The following is a 25,036-nucleotide window of genomic DNA, read 5'->3' as shown; positions in this document are numbered from 1 at the left end:
TTAGTCAAAACAAAAATCTCCTCCTCAACCTAGCTGTTATTACTTATTAGTAATAATAACTAATCATGATTTACAATTTTTCTTTAACCAATTTACTAGGCCTATACGTGTGTAGTACACCACTCTAATTAAATATTTTGGTATAACACTAAGTTTACACTTTACACTATACACTCATATTAAAATTAATTCAGTATCTCGCTGGAGTATGTTAGGATACAAAATTAATTAACAGTATCCCTGCTAATAGTAATAGAAAGTACACCACACTTTCGGGATGATACTTTCATAAATGTACAAGAATTGAATTCTAATATGGATTTTCCATTTCTCTTCTATTTTCAAACTGAAATACTATATTTTGATAATTATCTTCTTGTTGAATTTATAGATAGTTCATCGTATTGTGTGTACCAATATTAGGTTGGTCAAGCAAACTTATTTCTTTTACGATGATAATAAATTTGAGTTAAATGGTTAATTGTTGTTTTATTTTGTTTTTGTAGGCAATATCATATAGATAAATTTTTAATATGAAAATAAAAATAGTGTAAGTTGAATATTAATATTTAAAGTGTATTATAATATTATAAAAATTATTTAATATATTTTTTATGTGTTAACTTTTTAATTAAAAAATTATTCACTTTAATTATATTAAATAATTCTATTTTTAACAAAAATATTAAAAATATTTTTTTTATATAAAAAAAATCAGCCGGATGTCAATTGATCTTGACAAAAAAAATCGAATCTGTTAAAATAATATAACTTAATTTCCAATAATAACATTATAATAATAATCTAAACTTGATAGATATTATTCAAATTTTAAATTTAACCCAATTCCAAATTGATGCAAAAGATATAAATAAATATACATAGAATAGATATAAAAGATATATAAAAAAAATCACCATCTGAATTTTTGATAAGCAACAAAAACAACAAGAGTTAACTATCAAAAGATATGAAAGATAAATAAATCTTTAAAAGGTTTAACAATATGATAAAAAAAACTATTTGTTTAATATATATTTAATTATTCTTATCATATCTTTTAAATTCTTAGAAAAATATTATTTTTCAAAAAATTGATATCGAATCATTATTCTAAATAATTAGATTAGATATGATTTTATTTAATTTTGAAGCTCATCTTACCTCTTAACTTGACATACAAGTAGTCACCAAAAACTTGAAATACAAGTAAATATTTATTTATATATATTTGATTCTGTGTATATAAATAAACAGCAAACTCAAAAGGAAAATTGTAAACGCAGCAAAAAGGGGCATAGCATCTTTTCAGTTCTGCTCTCAACTCTTCTTCTTCTTCTTCTTCTCTATCTTTCTTCTCTCGCTTCTGGTTCTACCATCCGAGTCGACTCACTGAGTCTTCGCCATGGACGAACAACAACAACGGCAACGACCTCATCAATCTCACGCATCCAAAGACCCTTTCCTTCTCAATTACCAACCTTCGGAGCTTCGAATTGCTTCTGAGTTCTTCACGAATTGGCTCCCTTTCCTCTCCAAAGATCTCTGCAACCACTGCACCCAATCGCTCTCCGATCGAATCCGCTCCATCGACCCAGGTCAGTTCCGTCCCCAAAACCATCGAATCCCGTCCAAGTTTCTCTTTTTTCAACTGGTTTTTGCTTCGTTTTCGATTTTCCGCAGTGAATTTTGATGTTTCTTTCTAATTTTACCTTGTTTTCATTGATTTCTTGACCTAGTGCGTACGAACATTCCAATAAGTTTTATGTATTCTAAACCCTTAAATATTTTAGACAAAGTTTAATTTTTTACTTTTGAATTGTTATAAAAATTAATTTATGAGAATAATTTAAGTGAACTAATACAGTGTCATCTAATATATGTATATGAAACTGGAATGTCATCTAAAGTTTATGTAACTGCCGACTATGATAGATGTTTAATTTATACTGAATGACTATGTAAAGTAATTATAAATGCATGGAAGTTTTGCTTGTAATTGAACAAGAATATGATTCCAGCACAATGTCAGTGCAACGATTCTTTCACATAAAGATGTGAAATTCTCACCTATAATAGAATGAGTTTAATTTTGATACTGACTGGGTAAATATCTTGCCATTGGGTAGTAAAATAAATTATTTTTGTATATATAATGATTTAGGGTTACTTAAATCTTGAATATGTGTTCCTATTGTTTCGTGCTTCATTGGTTCTTTTGTATGTGCAGAACTCTCCCATTGTGGTGGTCAAAAGGAAGTTTCCAATGGTTCAGAGGTTTGCAATGGCCAATCCAATGAGAACAGCGACAATCATGATGATAATTGTGACACTCACTCAATTGGGAGTTGGAAAGATGGTGCTGAGGCTAATTCACCAATTGAGACGCCGAGTCCGCGCATGTCATGGGCTGATATGGCTCAAGAAGATGAGTTTGGTGAAGAAGAGCATGAAACCATCAATGGCAGTACAGCTGTGCCAGCTTCTAATTCAAACCTTGAAGAAGTGGCTAAAGCTACCCCGGAGAAGCCTACTTTGCCTAGGGAGCAAAGAGAATACATTAGGTTCATGAATGTGAGGCGTAAGAAGGATTTCATGTGCTTTGAGAGAGTTAATGGAAAGCTTGTTAACATCCTTGAAGGGCTCGAACTCCACACGGGTATTTTTAGTGCTGCTGAACAGAAAAGGATAGTCAATTATGTTGCTTCCCTGCAGGAGATGGGAAGGAAAGGGGAACTGAAAGGTTTATGTTCTAACCCTAATTCTATATCTATCTTTTCTATGTTATGATGAGTGTTTAAATTTGTTCCATTGTTAAGGTGTGTATGGTATTACTGTTTTGTAATAATCTGATAATACTAGAATTGAGAGATCCTTCCCTAGTTTACATGTTTGACAGAGAAGTACCGAAACCTAATAAAATTAACTCAATTCCAAAATTGTGATCACATTGCATGCCTGCTTAGGACACAGTTAAAGTTTGTCTAAACTAACTAGAGAACTAAATGCTTTGGATAACATAGAAAAATGGCTGATATCTAGAACAGTAATACCATGAATTTGATTATCTATAATTTCACCTCAAAGTTTAGATTTATGCCTCTGATGAGATTACAAATTATTGATATCACTTTCACTTCTTTCACTTTGTTGTCTCTCTATCCTATTAAGATGTGTTTTCCGGCAACTGCTAATAAGTCCAATATCCACCTTTCTTCTTTTTTTGTATTGCTGATTTTATTTTTCATCATTCTATATTTCCTTGTTCTTCAAAGAATGTCTAGTTAATTCAATTTGAGATGGAAATTCAGACTTCAGAGTATTAAAATGTGTGCTGAAAGTAAAAAAGGGTGAGACGGGCGTGAATATATAGTTTATATGCTATAGAATATAGAATATGTATTGTTTTATTATCATATCACCATGGACGAAGTAGTCAAATGACAAGATTTATGTTGCTAGACATGGAGGTGACAAGTGCCAAAAAAGCGTGCCTAATTTAAGAAAGGAGTGGAAGAGGAACTTTATATAATGTTCATTCTTAAGTTCTATTGACAACTTGTGTTGATTGCTATTATTTCTTGGGAACATATGATGCTTATTCTTAAACTTTTTCAGATCGGACATTTTCGGCTCCTCAAAAGTGGATGAGGGGGAAGGGGCGTCAAACTATCCAATTTGGATGCTGTTACAACTATGCAGTGGTTAGTATTTCTCTCATGCTGAATTTTGATTTCTCATTAAATAAGCTCTATTTGGAAGTAAAGCAATACTAATGCCTAGTGGTGCGGTATTATTTCTGCTGATTTTGATAAAATGATGCAATGTATATTAATTTATGCTTACAGGATAGAGATGGTAACCCACCTGGTATTCTTCAAAGTGAAATGGTAGATCCTATACCTGATCTTTTTAAGGTCATCATTCGAAGGCTGATCAAGTGGCATGTACTCCCTCCGACTTGTGTGCCAGACAGCTGCATCGTAAATATCTATGAAGAAGGGGATTGTATACCTCCGCACATAGATAATCATGATTTTGTTCGGCCATTCTGCACGGTTTCTTTTCTCAGTGAGTGCAACATACTCTTTGGATCAAACCTGAAGGTTATAGGCCCTGGTGAATTTGATGGCTCACTTGCTATTCCCCTGCCCGTTGGGTAAGTATTAATGCAAATTCATCTACTGCACATGTATTAGTTTCTGATCAATTGATACATGCTTTTAGGTATAGTTATTTTGAATTCTTTATCAGTTTGCTATTATTATGGAGGAATCAGAATCTTATAGTTGGTCTTTGTCCTTCAGGTCTGTACTTGTCCTAAATGGAAATGGAGCTGATGTAGCTAAGCACTGTGTTCCTGCAGTTCCTACTAAAAGGTATATAATAGTATGTAATGATATAATATTTTCTCTGTTCCTTTTTACACTAATGGCTAATTAATTGATTTCTGGTCTTTTTCTCAAAATTTCTACTAGGATTTCAATCACATTTAGAAGAATGGATCCTGCGAAGCGGCCTATGGGGCATGTTCCAGAACCTGATCTTCAGGGTATCCAGCCATTGGCCTATGATAATGACAGGGAAAAGAAATCAACCGGATTGAGATCCAATCGTAATCCTAGAAGAAATAGAGACAGGAGAGGTGGCAGAAACGAAGGAATGGGATCTGCGACTAGAGGCGATAGATATTCAGAGCCCCGTGAGTCGAATCATAGTTCACAAAGATCATATTCAGAGCCCCGCGATTCAAATCATAGTTCACAAAGATCTTCAAATCGGTGGAGTAGGGGAAGGCCTAGCAGTTGAAAGAAACCGGTATCATCATGATCCAAGGTTCATGTATCCAAGAAACCTTCACACATCTGCAATTTTTCAATTTTATTCGGGTTCCAGCTTATTATTGAGTGACTTTGAAATCAAGAAGGATTGTGATTTAGTGAAAGTAGTGCTTTGAGTCCTTTAGCATGATGCATTATACGGTACTGATTGTTTATAGGTAAACATTTAGTTAATAATGGGATTTGGTGATTTGAGATTTTAAAGTTGGATCAGTTTAAAAGATGAGTTAAGTAATGTTTTCAAGTTCATCAATTGATTGTATTTTTTTTCTTTATCCCTTTGATGTCAGAGGTTCCAGTTCCACATCATTTGTAATTTTACTTGAAGAAACTTAGGTGAATGTTCACCTCACTGATTATTTTAGTATGGTATTGGTGTAGTCTATATCGATTTTTTATTCTTGTTTTTTTCGAGTTTGACATAATACCTGAAAATCTTGAGACCATCTCTAAAGTTTAAAGTGTGTTCTACCGGTGTTAATCTCTATTAAAATTGTTGTGTATCTAAAAAATTAATTATTATACATTTGTACATAAATATATTTTTTATATTTTAATTTATTTCTTTATGTATATATAATATGGTTGATTTCTATTAAAAGACTGTGGCAAAGCAATCTTAGCGTGGATTGTTCTTTGCTAAAAAATACGCCAAAAGAATTTATTAAAGATAACAACAAATATAAACAAATTTAAAGTAGAAAATATAAAGGCCTGATTAGTTTCTAAATTTTTCTTTTTGAAAAATAAAAATTATTTTTAATTTTTTGTATTTTAGAGAATGAAATGGGTTTGTAAAAAGAAGATTTATTTCTAAGTATCGAAAATAATAAAAATATGTTATATGTTTGGTTGGTTTATTTTTAAAATGTATTTTTAATAGTTTAAAATGACAAAATTATATTTTTATTAAATGTACGATTTTAGTTATCTAATTTTTTATTAAATTAATAATTAATTTTTATATGGTATCAATATGAAATAAATTACTATCTTATTATACTATTTTAGAAAAATTCGATATCTCTTATATATATAGTTGGTTATATATTTTTTATGGTAGTATATAACAATAAAAAACATCAATCGAAACAAAAAAATCGAAATTAAAATTAGTTTTACACCAAACGAATCAATTAATTAATATCAAAATTTATTGATTTAAATAATTTATTAATAAAATAATGAATAAATAAATATTAAAGTAAAAATTTAAAACAAAAAGCCAACTTTTTTGTCAATATTTTTAATTTTTTATGTATTCTTTTAATTTTTATGATTGATTGTCGATTTAAAAAATTATTTTCATAACAAAATTATATTTTTAAACGAAAAAATGAATGTCAAAAATAAAGAAATTTAACAAATACACATCAATTCGAAGAGTCCGTACTTAATACTAAATAAAATAAAAAAACTCAATAAATACGTATTTTAATTTTAATTAAAGCTCTATTTTATCTTTAATTACTTTGTCTATATACTCAAAGATACAAAAATCAAGCCTAAAATAAAAAATCGAAAGAGTCAAATGAAATAAAAAAATAAAAAAACTTTATCTTTTCAAGAGATGTGTATATAAATTGGAAGTAAATAATAGATATCCTAATAACCACTGACGGATCCAAAAAATTTTATTAATGGGACAATATATGTATAAGATGATAATAATTTTATAATTATATTTTATTATTATAAAATATAATTAATCTTCTAGCTGTTTAACTAATAAATTAAACCACTTATATAGTAATTTAAATAATAACATATAACTTAGAATTTTATTCTTTTAAATTTGATATTTTAAAAAGATAGAATAATTCTTTCATTGTTAATACAATTATATATTATATATATATATTACTAAATAAATATTTAAAAATTCATGTCTTATAAGATTATGAAATTGACTCTTTATAATATTCATAATTAATTTTTTTTAATTGATGTCGTTATTACTAAAAAAAGTAGAACTAACTTCAAAAGAAAAAACATTAATAAATATCCATATATTTAGATGTTACTTTTCATTTTAACTATTCTTTGTTGTTAGTTAATATTACTAAATTTCAAAATTTAAATTACTAATAGATCTTGTTATTCAATAATATTTAATCATGTAACAAAAAAAATATACAATAATATAATTACAAAATGAAATGTAAAATAATTGAATGAATTAAAAATATAAAAAAATAAAAATAAATCTTTAATTGAATAAAAAAATCAAAGAATGAAATTAATGAGTCTTATTAAGAGATAAAGAGTCAAAAAATAATAACAAAAGAAGAAAATTAAAATTTTAGAGAACATACAAAAATTATGTTTTTAGTACTTAAATTTAAATTACTGACTTAATTTTTAATTATTTTTTATTATTATTTAATTATTTTTATAATCAATACGATATTATTATAAAATAGTGGGATTTTTTTCTATACATTATGAAATCAGAGATAGATAAAAAAAAATTATAGTAGAGTCAAATTTATTTATTGAGTGGGGGACAAATAAATTTTTATCCCATATACTACATATAACTCTATAAAATTTTAATCTCTAAACTAACAACGTCAATAAATCATAATTCAAATGACACTATCTCTATATCGTAACCTAAAAATCTCGATTTCGAACTTTTTATTTTTATTTTCATCGAAAATGGAAATAAAAATACTTATCAATCCCTAAATTTTATAAGCTACCTACTTAACTAAATATCACCTAAAAATCTCGAATTTGAACTTTTTATTTTCATCGAAAATGGAAATAAAAATGCTTATTAACCCCTAAATTTTATAAGCTACCTACTTAACTAAGTATCCCACCAAGTATATTCGTAAATCGGTTTTCTATGTCTTTCAATTTAATATGCTAAGATCTGAATTCTATATAAGAATTTGTAGCTAGTAATGAGTTGCTGATTATGTTAACTCGTGTGGGTATATTAACCTTCACTGATTATGTTAAATTGTTATACTCTCTTTTACTTTTCTTCTTCCCAAATTTCAACCTTATCTCTTACAAATCCCTTCTCTCTCTCTCTAATATAAAATTTAAAAGTTAAATCAATTTGATAAATTACATTTTAAATATGGATATAATTACGAATTAGTTAAGAAAGTAAAAATTAACATTTATTTTGTAATTTCTATAAAAGCTTTTTTTGTAGTATTTTTAATTAACCTCTTTAGAACGTTTGCTAACGAAATCTTTTAAATATTATTGAATAAAATAAAAAGGCGGCCGATAAACGAAATTTAGTACAACAATCTTTGCTCAATAACAATGCAAACTTGAGATATGAACAACACTTCAAGGGACAACCATGATAAGAGAACCTCCAAAAAGCTCAAGGCTTAGCAGGAAACATAAATCTATTGCTTGATATGACAAAGAATACACCTGATATTATACTTTTCACCAATTGAAACCTTATAAATTATAACAGTTTTGCACCACCATGTTATTATGTATATTAACCCTACACTGAATAGCCATCTAGACATACATATATTCACCACCTCTAACGGCATTTTCAGCACCTTTCCTCTCCTCCTCAGCTTCCTTTTCCCGTTCCTTCCAGCTCTCATAGGCATGATCATCAGTTTGCAGCTCATACCGGCATATCGGACAAGAATTGTGTTCATCCTACCACATCAATGATCAAATTGATCATACCATATATCTAATCGTCTCATTCAATTATGGAATGCCACATTATCAGAAACATAAATTTGCTTCAAGAATAAAAGAGTAAACCCTAATCTTGTTCCCAAAATGAAACACAGATGACAAAAGGGTGACAAAATTGTCATTCCATAAAAATCCATATATGATGATTTAAGTATCTTCTCAGCGAGGAACAAATTTGTTACTCTGAAATTTTGAGTTGCAACTTTGTCCCTTGTGTTTTTGGTCAGGGAAAAGATTGATGGTTTATTAAAAAAATCAAATAAATAATCAAATCATAGAACACGAATGAATCTGGGATGTTACGAATAATACCAGCCATGGTTTTAGACACGGTGGATGGAAAGTGTGCCTGCAAGGTAACTCTTGCATTTTGTCATCTACAGCCAGGTTCTCCCTGCAAATTGCACACTCTGCATCTTTCCCCAGCTTAGCCAGTATTTCCTCTGTGAGAGTAATGACAGGAAGTCTCGCCACGACTTCTTTACTGGCAGGAGGGGCCCTTGGAGCCATAGGACCATCTTCAATCATCTAACCATAATAAATTACAGCAAATTGTCGTTAATAAAGCAATGCAAAGTGTAGCAATGGAACTTTTGATCATACCAGAAAACATGCACACAATAAAAAAAGCATGCAAGAAAATAAAATAAAATAAAATAATAATCCAACCAAGCACTAAACAATATGAGTTCAATTGAATGGTAGGTTATTTATATCTAGTTACTGTCTTATTGATGTACCAATATTGATGACAGATCCACCAAAGCAGAAAGTGAAAAAGAACATCATTTATAGAGAGGTAAAATGAGCCTTGCTTATATTTATGAAGTCTCTTTTGGTTCCTTATCTTATGTGTGACATGAATAAGTACTCAAATATAACTTAAAGGAATGCTTGCTCAAATTTAACTAGGTGCACTCAAGTTAGGCCTAAATAATTTGTTAACAAACCCCAAATATCTAGGCTTACTTACGTTTCCAAGTACAACTAAACCACATTGTAATTCTGTCTTTAAACTTACCTAAATGGGAAGTATTATAATCTAAATAACGAGAGTTTAGAAGAAACATATGAAAGGATTTTCAATGAATACCAGGGGCATGACTTCTTCCAATCTATCTATAAGCTCTTGAAGCACATTAGCTGCATTCTCTGGTGTGGTATCAGTCGCTGCCGAACCTTGAGACGATTCAGCAGCAAACAAAGTAGCAGCAGTTGACAAGAGGTTTGACTGCACCAACCATTGAGGCTGAGGAGGTTCAGGATCTACAGTAAGATGCCCCTCGAAAAGATATCCTGAAACAACACAGTACGCGATAAATGAACACATACAAAAATAAATAGCACCTCAAGAAAATAGAAAAAAAAAACAACATATATTTGTTTAAAGAAAATCACCTCCATTCATATTATTCTGCGCTGCAGGCTGCGAGGTTTGTGATGGGTTATCTTCTAAATGCAAGTGTTCCCTGGCCTGAGCAATGCAAGTCTTCAAGTGCTCCTTCTCAGAAGGCTCAGTAACAAGTAATTGAGCCTGCTCAAACAGGCCTAGGCCAGCATTCCAGAAACCCGGTGCCGTATATCTAGTCTTCAACACGGTAGCAACTCGGCATATAACCGAATAAAACTGCCACCAACAATCCAACATCACCACAGTCAAAACTGGTTTTTAATTCTTCACCAAAGACTAGCAACATTTCCTTTGTATATCAAATTTCAAGGATAAGGGAAGTTACACATCATAAGCCAAATCAAGGTTTATAGTAGTCATAGTCACTTTGTTACATATAATCTAACAACAAATCATTATTAGCAAAAGTTAAAAATTAAAAGAAAACATCAATCAGAAAAATCAGTAATCAGAACCAATTCATGAACATTTTATATATTTTGTTTATTTATTATTATATTCAACCATCCATACTTATCAACCCTAGCACATTAAAAAAAATCTGCTCTTTCCAAGAATAAAGAATAACAACCAACTCATAACACTTCTAACTAGTCGGAAAAACAGAATTGGGAAATTGAATATGAATTAACAAAAAAAAATAAAATAAATAAATAAAAAGAGAAGAAGAAAAGAAGCATACAGATTTACGAAGAGATGGAGAAGCTGATAGATATTTGCTCTGAAGCATGGATTTGAGAGAGGAAACAGCGCTCTCGAATCTTTGCTTCTTCCCCAATTGCTTCTGCAATTCTTCCAATTCTAGTCTCACCGAATCCTCCGATTCCATTTTATATATGAAATTGAAATGATTTCTTTTTCCTATTAGATTCAGATCGAATTATCAAAATTCAGAAACCCTTCTTCTTCTTCTTCTTTTCTGTTTGGCTGTTCCTTCTGAAATAGCTTTGTTTCTTCCGAAGGGGGAAACCAGCGGAACGATCCTCTACAAGCGCGTCTACTGATGTCTCAGAAACTCAGCCAATAGTTCTATGCCACGTGTAACTAAAGTCTAATGCTCAAAAGGAGAGAAAGCCCAAGAGACAGAAATTGACCGGTTGGCTGTTGCCAAGCAACGGCGTAGGCAGAATTTGTTTGGAAGGTTAGGAATTAGGAATTTGGATCTATAAATTTATATTTTTTTAGAAGATAAATTAAAATTTTTTATTATTAAATATTTTTTTATATTTTTTTTGTCCTACACATGAAATAAATAGTGATAGATTATATTTTATTTTTTAAAGTAAAATTCAAAATTTAGAATATTCAAATCCATGCATTTTATTTTTTTTAATTTGTAAATTAAACCAAAAAAATCTGATTTTTAAATCCATTCACAAACTCTTTAAATTTGAATTTTTTTCTATTAGTATATTATACCTATTTTAAATAATAAAAATTAAGTTTTAAATAGAAATAAATTCTATTCTTAAAGAAAATAGAATTCTTTTTTTCATATTAAATAATTTTCAAATAAATATTTAGATTTCCTTTTTTTAACAAAAACAACTCTTATAAAGATTGAATTTGAATGTAACGTTAAACTTTTTTATATAAACAGTAAATAATGAATCAATTATATGAGCATATACGGTATTGGAAGAATTATATTCCAATATTAGATCAGTGGTACTGTGTTAGAGAGTCTAAAATTTTACAATTTTTTATTTTAAAGTGATTTTTTTAATATTTAACTTATTATATACATATTTATCAATTTATGAAACAATTATCACTGCCATAACTGTATTCAGCAATATCTTATTCAATGACATTCTATTGAATTAACTTGGATTGATTGAATAGTTAGCTCACTCGTCCATTTAATTAAGTATTGGAAATTTGAATCCTATCCATTTAAATGAAACTCAGATTCACAAGGATTAGTCCTTCTTTAAATCTAAAGACATGTCTTGAACTTGGTAGAATAATCCATGTTGAACTCACTTGAATTTAACACCTATTATATATAAATAAACGTATAAACCTGCTTCACAATCAATGCAAACTTTAATACCACAAAACATGTATCAGATCTATTTTTCCATCTCAACATCCTCAATTACTTATGATGGCTTGGAGTCAAGTTTAGCTCTGAAAATAATTAGTTGTTAACCAGCTCAAAAAGGTTACTATGATTGAAAGTTTGCTTCACAATTGATCAAAACTCTTAAAACATTCATGTGAACATTGGTAGCATAACTACACATCATTAAAAGAATCATCAACAAGGACATTAATTGATAATACTAGCACTGGATACAAATGTAAAAAATGAATTAAAAAATGTGCTAACAGAAGACAACAAAGTATGATAATCAAATTCATACAGAAGCCTCTATCCTAGGCTCAAATGAAAATGCAGACATGAATTCCATGACTTCACCATTAATGCAACATTTTGGCAATTCAACCCAACTGTTGGTCACCAAATCACAGACTATATAAGTGCAAATCTCAGGAGAGTTCAAGCATACAAATATCCGATCGCCTGCTCCGACGCAGTTAATATCCACCTTCCTTCCATACCACTCATGAGACATAGCTGCTGGCATCACTACAATCTGTTGCCAGCACCGGTTAGCCTCGTCGTATTTCCACACCCTAAGACTAGCACTCTCCAAGAATTCTGATAGCAGAACAACTACCAGTTCACCATTACACACTGCAATATCGATAGAATACTCGCTGAAAACAGGCAACAACCTGGGATACTCAAAGAAAGATTTGTCTGCCAAATTACAAGCTACTACTGTCCCGGATGAGCTAAGGAAGTAGACTGTCTCCCGGCCGTCTTTGTTAGTAATAACCGATGAATATTGCTTTGATGGGCTTCTCTGCATGTTACTAGCAACCACAGTTCCTGTTGTGCTAAGGAAGTAAACAACATTGGCATCGGTCGAATCACAATCCATTGAACTGTCATCAACATTCTTCTTCAGTGCAGACTCATCTTCCCAACAACCAGAGGTTGAATTGTAGAGTTTAAGGAAAAGATTTGGAATTTCACCAAGAACCAACACAATCTTGTAGGATTGTTGGCCATTTGAAGTTGTACTACTCATCACAACTGCATTGAGAGATTGATGATTTTCTGAGGCAAAATGCAATGGTGGGAGTTTGCTACAAGACCCTGTCACTGGATTGCACACAATGAAATTTCCGGACGATTTCCGGTAGCAAACTAGGCCACCAGAGGCTGCAACTGGCATGCAACCTTGGTCGGAATCTTCGCGAAGATGGCACGGATAATTGAGCCTTTTCCAACTGTTTTCAGCAGAGTTAAACACAACAGATTGCTTGAGGTTTGGAGCAACCATCAAGAACCAAGGATCCCGGGAAGGAATTTGCGAGCAGGCGAGCTTGAAACTCGCAGAATTAGCAGCAGATTTCCATCTTTTGCTGACAGAATTGAGGCGAAAGAATGCTGAAGTTGGGAGCCATGAAAGTATCCTTTCCAAGAGATCTTCATTGAGTTCATCCATAGAAAAGTCATTTTGTGGTAACTTTCTCTTCAAACCAAGTTCCATTAACCCGAAATCTCGAAAACAAACTGCAACCAACAACAAATAGTCCAAAATGTCATCAAGAAATCAACATTTCCAAGAAAAAGTGAATAAAAACTTGCAAAAAATGAACCAGAAATATATCACTAACAATCTAGAAGATAATTAACAAACATGCAAAAGATCAAAACTTTTCTCCTAGGATTTGCAATAGTTGTTGTACTCTGATAACCAATCTACACACTTCAAAAAAACTCACAAAAGACTTCAAAAATAGCGAAAAAGGAAAAATGAACACTTAGCTTAACAACATATGCTATAGATTTTAGAAGCAAAACATGAAAAGAACTGAAACTATAGGAAAAGAACCCAAAAATTTCAAATAATGGAGCCTCATTTTCTTTTGGAAGAGAAAATGCCATCCAAAACACTCTCATTAGAGGGGTTTCCAGTCCAATAACAAATGAGAAATGAGTGAAAACAAAAAAAAAAAGGGAAGAAATGAATGTACCTGATGATAGAAGTGAAACTGTTGAGTGAGAAGCAGCAGCAAGAACAATAAGCAGAGAAGGTGGTGAATAGAACAGAACACAAGTGAAGTGAAGTGATAGATTGTGTTCTTAAAAAGAGTGTGTTTGTGTTTGGTGAATAGCAAGAAAATCCGAGAAAAAGTGGAAAAGAGAAAAAGGGTAACTCAACTCAGTGATGTAGGAAGCTTCCTGTGTTGCTGTGTAATGTAATGTACTCTTTTCTTAAATAAATCAAAAATAAAATAGTTTTTTATTTTTTATTTTTTGGATGGTTGACAATTGAGACACAACACACGAGTGGGTGGATTTTAATGTCAAATAATGTTGGGTGCAAAATCATATGATATTGAAGTGCTATTATATATAAGAGAACTTGGCTATGCATTTTTCCTTTGTAAACTTTGGATACTTATTACTTTTGATAAAGTAGTGTCTCTTACATGTTACATCTCTTTGTCTATACTAAGTTCCTAACCACAATTTAGGTTTACAAAACATGAAGATTACGTTTTAATTTGTTGGCATACAACATAAGTTGTTGTTATTAGGAATATTATATGCAATGTTGTAAGTCTAGGTTATATTGCCTACAATTAATTAAGTATTGGTCTTTTTCTTTCTTTCTTTTTTCACTTTCTTTGATTTTAGGTTTTGAAGTTTTTAATTTTTTATATGTGCACAAAAGATGTTTTGTTTTTAAAATAAATGATTAGTTTCTAGAATTCAGTTTCCTTTTTTTAAGCTCTTACTAAGAGAATCAAAGCTTCAACTATAAGACTTTATGATCATAAAATATGTTATAAAGACCAAAGCTAAAATTTTATTATTATTATTATTATTATTATTATTCTAAAGAAAATGATGGGATGGTGTTAGTATAAATATTTTACAACATTTGATGAGGTATAACATAACATAAATCGTTGACTCTACTTATAATCCTTACTACACTTTGCTTTGGATTCGAGTTGAAAAATGAGAAAAGCAAATACACTACACACGAACAAGAAAACACTTCATACTTCATAGCAACACTTCTTTATTTATATAATCACTTTAATAATCTCTAACCCTACCAACTTTGCATATTATAAAAGAGAATAAAGACAATTAGGTTTCAAAGTGGATCATTGGCTATGTCAATTGTCAAAGAAGAAATTGGATGTGATGACTTTTTTTTTTCAGCTGACCATAACCAAAGTAAAACTAAAAGGAAGAAAAACACTCATTTTTGTTCCTTTTTTTTTTCTCCTCGTTAAGGCATCTAATGTTTTTGTTTTTTCTTTTTCTCTTTTTTATATACTATATACATAAGTCAATGCTGAAAGCCCCATCCACAAGAAAAGCATTTTATTTTTCTTTTTAAATTCCTAAAACAGATAACTAGATTAGGTTAAGATTAGTGGGAAGGGTTATAGATAAAGTAAAAGCTGTTAAATGATATTGGTTTCTTTTTTTTTTTTTCTGCTTCTCCTCGTGTGCTTTCACCTTAAGCAGATTCTCACACGCCCTAAAGCTACAAAGGTTCCTATACCCAATGAAAAAAAGAAACATAGGAAGGCTCTAATAAACTTCTTATGAAGAATCTATTTATATTAAAGTTAATGAAATTAAATGGCTCCTTCTGTACATTCTGAGTATTATATACATAGAATTTATCAAAGTAGGGTAACTTACTAAGTTACACAAACACTATCACTCTCAAAAATTAGATCATATAAGCAATACCTTTTAATTTGTTCTATTGACACTACTCTCTCTTCTAATTAGTGTTATATTTATAATTCTAGTACTATATATAATGAAAATATGAAAAAAGGTTGTGTCTAATTTTTTTTCCTAAAATACTCTTTATTATATATAATTCATAAAAAAAATATTTTGTTATTTTCATAACTAGAACTTAAGAGTTGTTCGCTGATTTATAAATAAGTTATCATTTCAACTATTTCTATTTTTATTATTTTAACACATCTATAATATATAAAAAGTGGATCAATTGATACACTAGTTAATAAATAAAGAATTTGTATCGCAATAAATTGAATTATCAATTTTCAGTCATATGACAAAAGTAAACATTAAAAATATTCCGAAACAGATTTAGCCCGTCTAATTCTGATTTTGTAAAATTTGAATATTTAAAGAATGAGTCAATTTTTCAAATTTTGATACGAATTTAAGAGTTAATCTAAATTTATATTGAGAGAATAACTGTTTATGATATTTTGAGATAACGATTCAATTTAAGAATATTAATCAAAGTTCAGAGATAAAATAAATAGAATCTTATAAAATTCAATTGATGATCATGAAAGATCTTCTTTAAGGCATAAATGATAATTGTGACTATCAACAATATATTACACTTTGCATTGATTTTTTATATTGTCTTCTAATTTCTCAAGTTGTTATTGAACAACATTAGACTCATCACACAATCTACTCACACAAGCATCTATTTGTTTAGATTTCACAATCAATCTCTTTATCTCCATGCTTAATTTCTCTATCTTTTTTGTTTGTGCATCTAATTTCCTTATTTCAGCTTCCAACTTACCATAATTTTGTGTTCCTACAGGCTACAACTCCAACCGCAGCAGATACTTTTTCTCTTGTTGCATCACTTTTATCAACCCATTTAAAAAATTTGCATCTTCTACTAGAGCAAGAAATAAATCTTCTATTTAGATTTCTTTTTGTTCCAGAAATTCGAAGCATTTGTCACCACACAAAAATAGTGAACCCTCCCATCCTATTTTTTTTGCCACCCCTTTTTCAAACCATCATCATCATCATTAATCCACTCAAAAAAATTGTATTTTGGCATCCTCCCACAAGCATCATACCTCTTACCATAATTAGACACAACTAATAAAGAGAAAAAGTAGAAGAAAAAAATAAAATAGGAAGAAATTTCATCTCATATGAACCTATTATACGTAAAAGATACAAGTAGATAAATAAATTCACGATTCACTAGCATTTTTTAGACATTTAATATTAATAAAGACTAAATTACAAAAAATATGATATAAGAATCCAATTAAAAAGAAAAAAAATATAAGGACTTAATTGAAAATTTAATGAACCTATAGAGACCTACAAAATAATTAAACTTTAAATAAATAAAAAAGCCACCATAAGCATGACACGTGCACTCAAATTATTATCTTGATGAAGCAAGAAGAAAATTTTCTTATTTATGAAATTAGATTAGGTAGTACCATCCTCAGCAATAAGCAGAAATCTAGAATTATTTTGCTCCTCTTATTTAAAAGGTGTAAAAGGATTAGTGAAACAAGGGGCTGTAAAATTTTATTCTATCAATATTAATAAATTAGAGTATCCATATAACACAGTTACAATAAGATATAAAGTTCCTGCAAATAATGTTAACCTGAGACAAAAATTTCCCAACTCACCACCTCTTTTAGGTGATGGGATAATCAAATAATATTAAGAGAAAAAAAAGAAGCCCAGAAAAATAAAGAAGCACCTACATTATTAACTTGTCCCCTTTTATTCCTACTTTGTTAGCTTCATTTCCTTGGTCAGTTTCAGCATCCTCAACTGCAGTAATGGATTTGTTAGCACTGGCATAGCCGTTGCCATTGCCATTGGCACAGTATGCATTATCTTTTGTTGTTGACAACTTGCATTTAACCACTTCTGTATTATGTTCCAAGTTCTCTCCCATGTTTTGACGACCCATTGAAACAGCAAAATTGGTTGGCGAAACTGCAGAGGGGCCAGACCTAACTGTATGAGTGTCGTCTTTCTTTTCTGTGCAGCTAGATGTCTTCGCTTGGGATTGGTCCATGTCTGCGTTCCGCGAATCTTTGTCGGCTGGAGAAATGGGTATGTCGGATGATTCAACTTTACTACTGGAAATATTTGTAACATCGGTTGGCTCAGCATCACTAATATCGACATCCTCAGAATGCTCTCCTTTGGCATCAGCGTTCATTCCAGACAGAGGCTCATATTTGTTGCCAGAGACCTTCGGTTCTGGACTACTATAAGATGGAGAAACCTCGCGAGCTCCATTGCAAGTCGCAGCCTGAGCATTCATATTTGAGAGGCATTCAACTAGTTCATTTGGACCTTGCTCTCGTTCCACCTTAACCGTTTGCGCCGGTGCTGGTTCTGATGATTCCGTTGCTTGAATTTGAAGGCTGGATGGTTGAGCACTAGACCTGTTCAGGATCAAATCAAGCAATACTAGCCACCTCAATCATAAAGTAATAGTAGGAAAAAGTTAATGAAAGCTGCATGCATTGGCTCCGAATTTGATTATTGGAACTAGTTGTTAGCACAAACCTATTTAAGCAAAATAACTAAAATAAGCTTTTAAAGATGAAAAACTCATTTCATATCCGTATAAGAAAAATGGAATTATCCAACAAAAATTCAAGGTTCAACATTAATTGAGGCTGAAGAGATATTATACTACATACGAACATTCAAATCACATTTCAATCAAACACAAGTAACATTGGCACGGAGCAGTGAGAAAGAAGAAATAAGACAGAGATAGTATGTCAGAGTCTCAGAGAGCAAAAGATGGAGATCATTAGCCTCTCTAAAACAGTCACAACAATTACCTGTTATACAATAGCATGTATGCACCTTGAGAAAGTACCTCCTCCATGTCCACCTTCGTGACCTAATAAATGTAACACAACCCATACGAGGATACTTAGGGCTCAAGCACCGTATATGCAAAAATTGATGACCATAAAGAAAAAATTCATAATTCAATGGGATGAAAAAAGTTTACCTTCCAATCATCAATCCTATACCAGTTTCCATTGAAATCCTTGATGTAGCAGATATAGTGGCCGAAGAATGAAGCATTTAGCATATCAATATGGACTACAACAGCATATAGCTTGTAAATGTCAGATCCATCTCCAGCTTCACTCATATAGGGGCTAAGATTTAAAGTCTCAGGGAATGATATTCTCTTGTTAAGTTTTCCAAACCTGCCACTCTGCAAGTATAATACCCCAAAAAGAACATGAGAAAATCTGACAAGGAAGTCCAAAACACAACACTTTACAGAAATATGCCCCAAGTATGGTGTACAATTATGGTAAATTAATAAACATACACATACAAATTACAACAATTAACATCTATTTTCATGCATTTGTTGTCCGTGAATGTACTACACAGACCTGAAATCTTTTTAAGGCAATTGTAAGAATATTCGGGGCACGATTCACAGTGAGACGCTTCCACGCCTTAACATAGTCTTTGCACCTGCCAAACAGCAGCAAAACATATGTTTAAAACAGGGTTTGCACATGGCAAAAGTGGATAGCTTGGCAAAAGAGGGAGGGATGGTTAGCTCTCAGGACAAAAATGATTCTTAGCAAATAGTCGCATAATCTTCATATAAAATGGCATGAAATTTTCGAAGCCATAATATTTTCCTCATTAAAATTGAAGCCTGTGAAAACTTCCCTTGAAAGTTGAAACAATCCTCATGTCCTTTACATTCAATAAGTCAAACATTCCAAGTTCAAAAGAAGTTATTGTTAACTACATAGAATTCTTAAAGGATGCTCATATCAATGACATGGGGTTGGGGATAAAGACAAAAAATTGATAATAAAATTATTGCTAGTATTTTTTGATATACAGGGTATCCTTACCCATCACATTTATACATATTTTCTCCATGGAGCCACTCCTTGGCTGTAAACTGGTCTAGACATTCTTCTAAGGAGGCAGCATCTCCATGAATTTCAACAGTCAAGTCCATCATATTTTCATACTGTTTTGAAATATTTTCACATTTTGTGCAAAACACCTATATTTCACAAGAAAAAAATTAACAGAATGAAACAGCCATATCCATTTAGAATCAATATAACACAAAAGACAAAAACTGATATTTGGCCACAAAACCTATTAAGATTTAATCTCTTATAAGGAAAAGACTACTCCACGAAGAAACTATAACCAAAAAAGCTATACATGACACGCAGCTTTGAATCTTATCTGTATAACAACAAAGCCAAAAGGGAGAATATAATTCGCTTTCAAATACAGAGTGTTGCAGGTTCCAAGTCATCATTATGAGCTAAATTATAGATCAGTGAAAACTGTTTTCTAACACAGAAATTGAACAGGATATCATGCTATTTTCCAAAGTCCAATCTCAAATGGAGTGTCTACCATGTAGCCTAAACTCTTGAGGCTAGACTAACTTCTTCAGTTCAAACTTTAAAAAGAAAAAGAAGCCATAGCAAGAAGCATATAATCATAGCATATAAATTTCCGTCTTATTTGATGTCTAACCTCGGATTGAAGCCGGCCACCAAAAATGTGTTGAATAAGAGTTGTTTCCTGAAGCTTAGGAGGGACGGCCTTCTCTCCACCAAATTCATCAAGGCAAACAGATTGCATAGCATCAATGCATAATCTAAAAAAATAAGTTCGAGAAAAAATATATTAAAGAAAGACCTTCATATATTGCCAAACAATATATAAGATATACACCCTTTCAAAGCAGTCCAATGTACATGAAAAGTGAAATAACAATGTGAGAATAAAATACAAACCTCATGAACTCATGAGCATCTTCTTGACTTCCACAACCCAAAGTACCACTAATATTAGACAAACGGGAAAGAATACTGGTCGGAGAAAATGCCTGAGAACTTGACCTTGTTCTTTCAACATGAGCTTCAAATTCACAAAGAAAGCACCAATCACTATTGCAACTGCCTGAAAAACCACACTAACAAAATAAGGCATCATGGATAGTTGAGATCCAGCAAGAATCAAAAGGTCTGAGTTATGACATTACATTCTCTGTGGTGGCCCTTTTCCAGCAAGTATGCAACAAGTGGCCTTGTGAACGAGAGACACTGAAGAACCACATTTCCAAAGCAACTGCAAAGACTCATAATGAATGTTAATTTCACTCTGATCCTCTAATGCAATTTATTGATGATAGCATAATGATTTGTGTTATTTGTACATATGGGGTGCGTAACAGCATGTCAATCACACCGATCCACTACTGAATTTGATGTGGACCTGTTTAAGTGGAATCCACACCCAATCCACATATGTACAAATAACATTTTTCCAGCATTATTAAGCAAAATCTTGTGAGCGACAAGGACATGCCTGTTTCCACAATTCAGGAGTCCACAAGGAGGAAATCCTGGCTTTTCCGAGTTAAAGAATTTAATGAATTCATCGTAAGGAAAAAGAACCTGAAAAAAATGAGACAAGTATGGGTTAGGAGTGCAAGAGAGAAAATACATAAGATTTAACTACAGAATAAGACAGTATATCAAAGGTTCCAACACCAATTTCCAAAAGGGTCAGCATCTTTTGCTGGTTGAGGCAATGCCCTAGTCACTGAGGGTGTGCCTTTGCTTCCCAGGGATGGTATAAGGTTTTAGTGACAAATTGACGACATTATGGAAAATCTGTGAAATACCAACCATCTAACTTGCTAATTCTGATGCTACACAGGGTAAATGGTGAGACTGTTAAAAAGAAAATCAAGTGGTTGGTGCTTAGCTACAAGTAGCTCAAGAGTTTTGTAAATTGCAAAGAAAAATGTTCGTTGATGTTTGTTGTACTCATTTTACATAGGACATTGTTGACTCATCCATCATCTACCATTAGATGATGGCTAAGTTAGCTTGGTGTTCCATATTAAAAGAATTACACTTAACATAACCAAACTGAAAGGTCATAATATTAATCTTATCGCATCTCTGGCCTCAAGGCATTAGTCTTCTATCATCTCAGAGTGGCAGTATGCCTTAGGCAAACTAGGTCCTATGGTAAGCAAAGCAAAGAAAAAAGTAAATTTGTCAATAAAGATTATGATAGAAAATTACATCTTTAGGCTTCTTGATAGGCCTCGAAGTTTTGGAACTTGGTATCAGTGCAATTGAAGATGAACTTTTCTCCCCAGCTGCCGAAGGCTTTGACACACAATTAGTAGTCCCATTTTGTTTCGAATTTACTGTACACTTCGCCTTATGTCCGGACTTCCAATGTGACTGTTGGCATTCTTGCGAGCTGAAAATTTGATTGACACACGTAAAAACAAAAACCCAAATTTTCAGCTTTTGCCCCTATTTATCTAGTACTTACAGTTAATTATATTATATCAGAAAAAACCATGCAGATTTTCATTGATGTCAAGCTAAATTAAACAAAATGTAAATAAATAAAAACACAACCATTGCTACTAGAAAATAAAAGATGAAATTGAAAAATGTCAATCTAAATTGTCAGCTTCATATGTAACCGGGAAATAATTATGTTATATCAATTTGAAGCATAAAAGTTAAGCGAACTCTAAAAACTCAAAAGTAAAGCAATTGCAAATGCCATATGGTTTTACCAAATACAACCCCACAAATTATAATAACCAATAGTGGTAATTTAACAAAAGTAAATACTGATACTCAAATTAGTCCTCCAAAGATACATACATGTCAAGTTTATTCATGTATTGATTAAAAAGTTTTAAACCTCAATTTGATCCTTCTATATTGAAAATAGACATCAATATATTCCTTAAATTGATTATTACTTTATGGATTTAATTTCAGTACTCATAGAAATTTAAAAAAAAAAAAAGTACCAGACTATGCTAAAAAACAACCAAATAACTAAAACTGCTTACCCCGTACATTGAAAATTATTTTCTTGTTTTGTACTAGGATTTGATTTATATGCATGGTCAATGATCATTGGTCGATACACAAACATATACTCATTCTTAAAACATCATCAAAAGCATGTGAATTTGATTCAACTATATCGTTAGGGCATCAAAATTAAACTCCACAAGATGGCAATAACCAATCTGAATATTTATTCTAATTCTAATCGTAATAATAATAAATAATTAACAATAAATAATGAAAAGGAAAAGAGAAAATTAACCAGTATCGAACAGCTTTGCATCGCGAGCACTTCTTGGTGGCGCGTGCTCCACACGCGGCGCAGGAAGGGTCGTCGAGAACGCCAGGCATTGGTTGTTGGAGGTGGTTATCGAAACGGTTATTGCTGTTACGTTGAAAGTACTTAGAGGCTGTGTCCTTAACGAAAGTGTGCAAGGCAAGGGCGATAACAAGTGCGGAGAGCCACTGAAGGAACCACTTCAGATCCCACTCTGTTCCTTCCGCCACCAGCATCTACCACTCCTCCTCCTCCTCCTCCTCCTCCTCCTCCTTCTTCTTCTTCGTTCTTCCTTATCTTAGGGTTTTTCTTCATCGATTCCAAGGTCCTTCATCTTCGGATTCTATTTTTCTATCTCAATTAAATATTTATATTATTATTAATTATTACTGTAATTCGTTACTACACCCTCCTCAACCCAAACCCACAACCTCGATCTCCCTTTCGAGCTTCTGGTTTCTACTCTCTTCTCAAGGATTCCTAACCTTTCGGGATCACTGGTAATTGTTTCTTGAGAAAGAATTAATGTTTTTTAATATAAACTAAAAATATAATGGTTATTAATTGAATTTTTTTATACAAATATAAAATTAAAGCTTTAAATATATTTATTATGTGTTTATTAAAATAAAAACTATAAATTTAATTTTGATACAGTATAAAATATTTTATAATTACACAATTACATTCAATTTCTTAGATGATTGTTTGTGTAATTAATGTAAAAAGTAGGATTTTTTTAATTTAATTTTGATACACTTGTAAGCATCTATCTTTTTAAATGATTATTAAAAGATAATTATTTTTATTATGTGCAATCACGCGTCCTATTTCATTCTCTGTATTTTTCTATCATTTTCTAATATTGAGTCATCACTCTTTACAAAAAATTTGATATTCCAACAACATTCTTATTATTAAACAGTCATAATAACAAAATATATTTTTTAATTTTTTTAATAATTACTAAAAATATTTATTTAATTTTATTTATAAATTAATCCTATATCCTAATCTTATCTTTTTCAATACTAAGATTAATAATTAGTGTATAATGTATCGTCAATTTGTTTTTCAATTATCCAATTAATTATTTATCAATTTCCTTAGTTATCTTGTTCATTGTTATGCAAACTATCTGTAGAAATTTAATAGATTTTTTTATTGTAGTAATCGATTGGTTCGTGAAAGCATCTTTTTCATCTTAAGTCGTTCAAAAAACAATCGATTGTTTTGATCCGAATTTGATTGGCTAGTAAATAGAATCTTTTATTTTGCAATTTCTCATAATAAGACGATCTTTTTGTTATTCATAAAATCGATTAAATAGTGAAAAAATATGTTTTTTTTTAACCAATATATTGATCAGTAAAAAAATATATTTTGTCTTTAAAAAAATTTATTGTTTAAGGATTAAAAAAAGTAAGTTTTGTACCTGTCAATCTATTTTATTACCTATTCAATTGAATAAAGAAAACAATTGATTTGTTCAGTTATCCAATTGATTGGTTGAGAAAAATAATTGATTGATTAAATTATCTAATTGATTGGTTGAAGAAAATAATTATATATACTCATAAATTTTTTATTATACAAACAACAATCAATTATTTAAAAAGATTTATCTAAACTCTAAAACTTCATTTATTGTATGAGCTTTATTTTTTTTAGTGTTATATGACCTAGTTTACTGAATAATTTTTTTTATTGGACAGTTTTAACATGTCAAATATATTTAAGAAATACAGAGATAGATGAGCGGTATCAGGAGAATAATGACATTAACCAACAAGATAAACTAGTAATAATATATGATCAAGACATGATGGATGAACAACATAAATTTAAACAAAATTTGGGAAATGAATTTACCAAAAGAGAATATTTTTCTAAAATTGATTCTTTAAAAAATACTCTTAAAGCTGCATATACGGATAACTTGGTGCAAGACATTACAATTATATTTTATTTTTTAGTTTTTTATGCAACTTATAATAATTAACCATTATTGCAGGTTAATATTTTATCTATGATGTACGGCACGGGCATAAACACAATACG

General features: G+C 30.9%; 4 protein-coding genes across 4 annotated transcripts; 1 reads left to right on the top strand and 3 right to left on the bottom strand.

The window, feature by feature from the left end:
- Positions 1 to 1,274: 1,274 nt before the first annotated feature.
- Positions 1,275 to 5,206, top strand: LOC107495614 (RNA demethylase ALKBH9B). The gene is made up of 6 exons (XM_016116779.3): positions 1,275 to 1,598; positions 2,231 to 2,743; positions 3,619 to 3,704; positions 3,849 to 4,159; positions 4,308 to 4,379; positions 4,479 to 5,206. The coding sequence occupies exons 1-6, from the start codon at positions 1,406 to 1,408 to the stop codon at positions 4,807 to 4,809; spliced, it is 1,506 nt and encodes a 501-aa protein (XP_015972265.1). The 5' UTR covers positions 1,275 to 1,405; the 3' UTR covers positions 4,810 to 5,206.
- Positions 5,207 to 8,091: 2,885 nt separating this feature from the next.
- On the bottom strand, positions 8,092 to 10,922 carry LOC107495641 (E3 ubiquitin-protein ligase AIP2). Its single transcript, XM_016116811.3, has 5 exons — positions 10,631 to 10,922; positions 9,936 to 10,164; positions 9,631 to 9,833; positions 8,850 to 9,065; positions 8,092 to 8,492 (listed from the first exon to the last, which is right to left on the bottom strand). Exons 1-5 carry the CDS (start codon positions 10,775 to 10,777, stop codon positions 8,343 to 8,345), a joined length of 945 nt encoding a protein of 314 aa, XP_015972297.1. The 5' UTR covers positions 10,778 to 10,922; the 3' UTR covers positions 8,092 to 8,342.
- A 1,268-nt stretch (positions 10,923 to 12,190) lies between these two features.
- On the bottom strand, positions 12,191 to 14,223 carry LOC107495528 (F-box only protein 13). The gene is made up of 2 exons (XM_016116674.3): positions 14,005 to 14,223; positions 12,191 to 13,540 (listed from the first exon to the last, which is right to left on the bottom strand). Exon 2 carries the CDS (start codon positions 13,515 to 13,517, stop codon positions 12,312 to 12,314), a length of 1,206 nt encoding a protein of 401 aa, XP_015972160.1. The 5' UTR covers positions 13,518 to 13,540; positions 14,005 to 14,223; the 3' UTR covers positions 12,191 to 12,311.
- A 3,111-nt stretch (positions 14,224 to 17,334) lies between these two features.
- On the bottom strand, positions 17,335 to 23,455 carry LOC107495631 (ubiquitin carboxyl-terminal hydrolase 18). Its single transcript, XM_016116799.3, has 11 exons — positions 22,961 to 23,455; positions 21,901 to 22,084; positions 21,173 to 21,261; positions 20,847 to 20,932; positions 20,599 to 20,764; positions 20,336 to 20,459; positions 19,687 to 19,844; positions 19,207 to 19,291; positions 18,807 to 19,019; positions 18,631 to 18,692; positions 17,335 to 18,222 (listed from the first exon to the last, which is right to left on the bottom strand). Exons 1-11 carry the CDS (start codon positions 23,209 to 23,211, stop codon positions 17,523 to 17,525), a joined length of 2,118 nt encoding a protein of 705 aa, XP_015972285.1. The 5' UTR covers positions 23,212 to 23,455; the 3' UTR covers positions 17,335 to 17,522.
- Positions 23,456 to 25,036: the final 1,581 nt, after the last annotated feature.

Source organism: Arachis duranensis, chromosome 6 (assembly GCF_000817695.3).
Source record: "Arachis duranensis cultivar V14167 chromosome 6, aradu.V14167.gnm2.J7QH, whole genome shotgun sequence".
NCBI classification, from domain to species: Eukaryota; Viridiplantae; Streptophyta; class Magnoliopsida; order Fabales; family Fabaceae; genus Arachis; species Arachis duranensis.
The sequence above is the reverse complement of the archived record's forward strand: the minus strand, read 5'-3'. Positions and strand labels throughout refer to the sequence as shown.